Here is a 2712-nt window from a genome sequence, read left to right on the forward strand (position 1 = left end):
GAGAGAGAGAGAACATAGAGAGAGGGTTGATCGCAAGTAAGCAGCACGTGCGTAACAGTCATCCTGGCGCATTCGCCAGGACCACTTGCATCTCGGAAGTTATCTTTCCATCATCGGATGTTATAGATCATTACGCGCAATAAACATTTACAATCACATTAACACTCGTTTTCGCATCTCGCCCGCGAAAATTCTTAAAATTAACAGTTATATTATTGCTTCATTACATTTTTCATTACAAATATTAAATCTTCCTTTAATTCGAGCTCGTCTTAAAATAAACATAAACATTATTCGTGGTGGTAGAAGAATTTTCAAAGTAATTAACATCTCAGATTTATTTTTTGATTTATTTTAAACGCACACTGCAGTGGAAATATATAGAGTGAACGTCGCAAACATCCGGTGATACGTATAAAATATGCACGATTATCACGAAGAGTTACTGCACGATTACACGTATACGCGTGCCCTGCGCGTATACTGCATCAAGAATGCGACTCATTTACACATTATTAAGTATTCCCGACAGATTCTATTAGCGACCATAATTTCTATTATTTCCGCACGGATACAAATCGTCGGTATGGCAAGGCGAATTGTCAAATCCTCACTTTCGAGGACGAAAGTTATCTATCCACTAAAGAATATAAGAAAGAATTTTATCCAACAATGTGTTCGCTTGAGTGGACCGTAAAAAATAAAAATTTTAACATAGCATGACAATATACAGACATAATAAAATGAGGCACAGTAGTTCTTGGCCCGATCGAGCACCGCAAAAAGTGAAGGTGCGTGTTGATCCCTTATCTCGTGCCTTTACAATTATCCCAACGAGTCGCGAGACGATATATCGATTGGAACAAACTGCACCGCGATCTAATTGCCTGGAAGAAGTCATCCTTCTAGATCGATGTGTCCCAGGAGGAGTCACATCCGTGATGATAAAACGAAGATTAATCGACGGAAGGACATCTATAAATAAGAAATCCGCGAATTTCTTTGAGAATTCCGATGTAACTAACGAAACGAAGATCATAAAAAATACGAGTCGATATTTCATGCCACGCAGTCTTTCTTTAATCGAGACAACTGCAACTCATCAAAACTCGGTCATTGTGTTAGAAGAAAACATCGTCCGAAATCCATTGAAATGTAAATCAGACTCGCTCGAAAAGATTAATAATGAAATAATGACGCGAGATATGAAAAGAAACTCCATTTCAAGAACTACATCAGATATAGACTTTTCAAAATTGCTTTCGAAAAATGTGCATGTTGAGGAAGGAAAGGAAGCACTCGCACAACTGAAAAATAAATCTCCTTCATTTGCAGAAACGAATGCTTTTGATGTCATAGTAAATATTGCAAATGAAAGTCAACACACAGTTAGTATCGCGCAAACAAATCATTCGCAAATACGAGAAACAGATGAGATGAGAAAAAAATATCAAACTCTGGTTTCGCCCACATCCTCAACGAGACACACATCTTCGCCACCGCATATCAAAGTGGTGGATTATGACGATTATGTGACATCCATGTCATTTTCATCGAAGAATGATCTTCATGCCTGTCCAAAGTGCACGTCCGAGGGTGTCCTTCGCTCGCAGATCGATCCTTTTCGTTCCCCTTCGCAGAACAAGAAAAACGATGCCACCAACGCGCGTGGTATTCGAAGCGATCTGGTCGGACGCGAAAAAAAGGAAGTCGAGAAGTATCAGAGCAAAGATATCTGGTACGCGGACCGCTTAATCGGGGAAGCAAGAAACGTGGATAAAGATGACAAAAAACTGCAGCAACAAAGAAAAAATTACGACTTGTCGCCATTGCGACCGGCAATGGACTTCAGAAAGGAGGCTACTCTGAGACGGCATTATTACCCCGAGGGAGGTTGGGGATATGTCATTGTCACGTGTTCGGTATTGGTGCATTTCATCGGGGTGGGTCTGCAACTCGCCGCTCCCGGATGCTGGCATATAACAGCCGAATTACAGTTTCGACATCCCCCGTTACACAGTGCAGGTATGAAATCTAATATTCTTAATGCATTGAAAATTAACTTTATAAACATCTAAAATTTGTAATATAATAGTACTTAGTTATATATAACAATAAATAAATACAATTTTCGATAGATATAATAAATTTGATTAAATCTCTATGTATTTTGGCAACATGTATTCACATCAATATTCTACTCATTGATCATTGGCTATTATCTACATATTTTACATGATAATTATGAATGATAATGCAAATTTAACGCAAATATATTTATGAAAATTTTGGTTATTCATTAATATTCTCAAATAAATCAAAATTTGTTTCAAAAATAAATTGCAATGTTTGTTTTAAAAATAAACTGCAATACGTTATATTGATTTTAGATGTCATGTGTGGAAAAATGTCTTATATTTACTAGATATTTTTTATTACATATTTGATTAAAATAATGTCACACTTTCTATCTTTCTTGAACAAAATCATTATCATTTTTCATGTTTTTTCACGAATTAATAGCAGTCTATTTATCATCATAGACGGTAAATAATCGAAGTAAATCGAGATAAATCTTGACGATAAGTATCCTAATTCTGACCTGGATATGTCTCCTTACGGATGATATTTTGATCACGTAACTATTCATACACCCTCTCAAATCTGGTAGTATCATAAATTATATACCCAGAGATACTATGGACACATTGG

The 2712-nt window shown here is 36.5% G+C and overlaps 1 protein-coding gene across 1 annotated transcript; it reads left to right on the forward strand.

Annotated features, from left to right (window-relative positions):
- Nucleotides 1-719: 719 nt before the first annotated feature.
- Nucleotides 720-2078, forward strand: LOC105620725. Its single transcript, XM_012202216.1, has one exon. It carries the CDS (start codon nucleotides 720-722, stop codon nucleotides 2076-2078), a length of 1359 nt encoding a protein of 452 aa, XP_012057606.1.
- The last annotated feature ends 634 nt before the right edge of the window (nucleotides 2079-2712 follow it).

Source organism: Atta cephalotes, assembly GCF_000143395.1.
Source record: "Atta cephalotes unplaced genomic scaffold scaffold00028, whole genome shotgun sequence".
Lineage (NCBI taxonomy): Eukaryota > Metazoa > Arthropoda > Insecta > Hymenoptera > Formicidae > Atta > Atta cephalotes.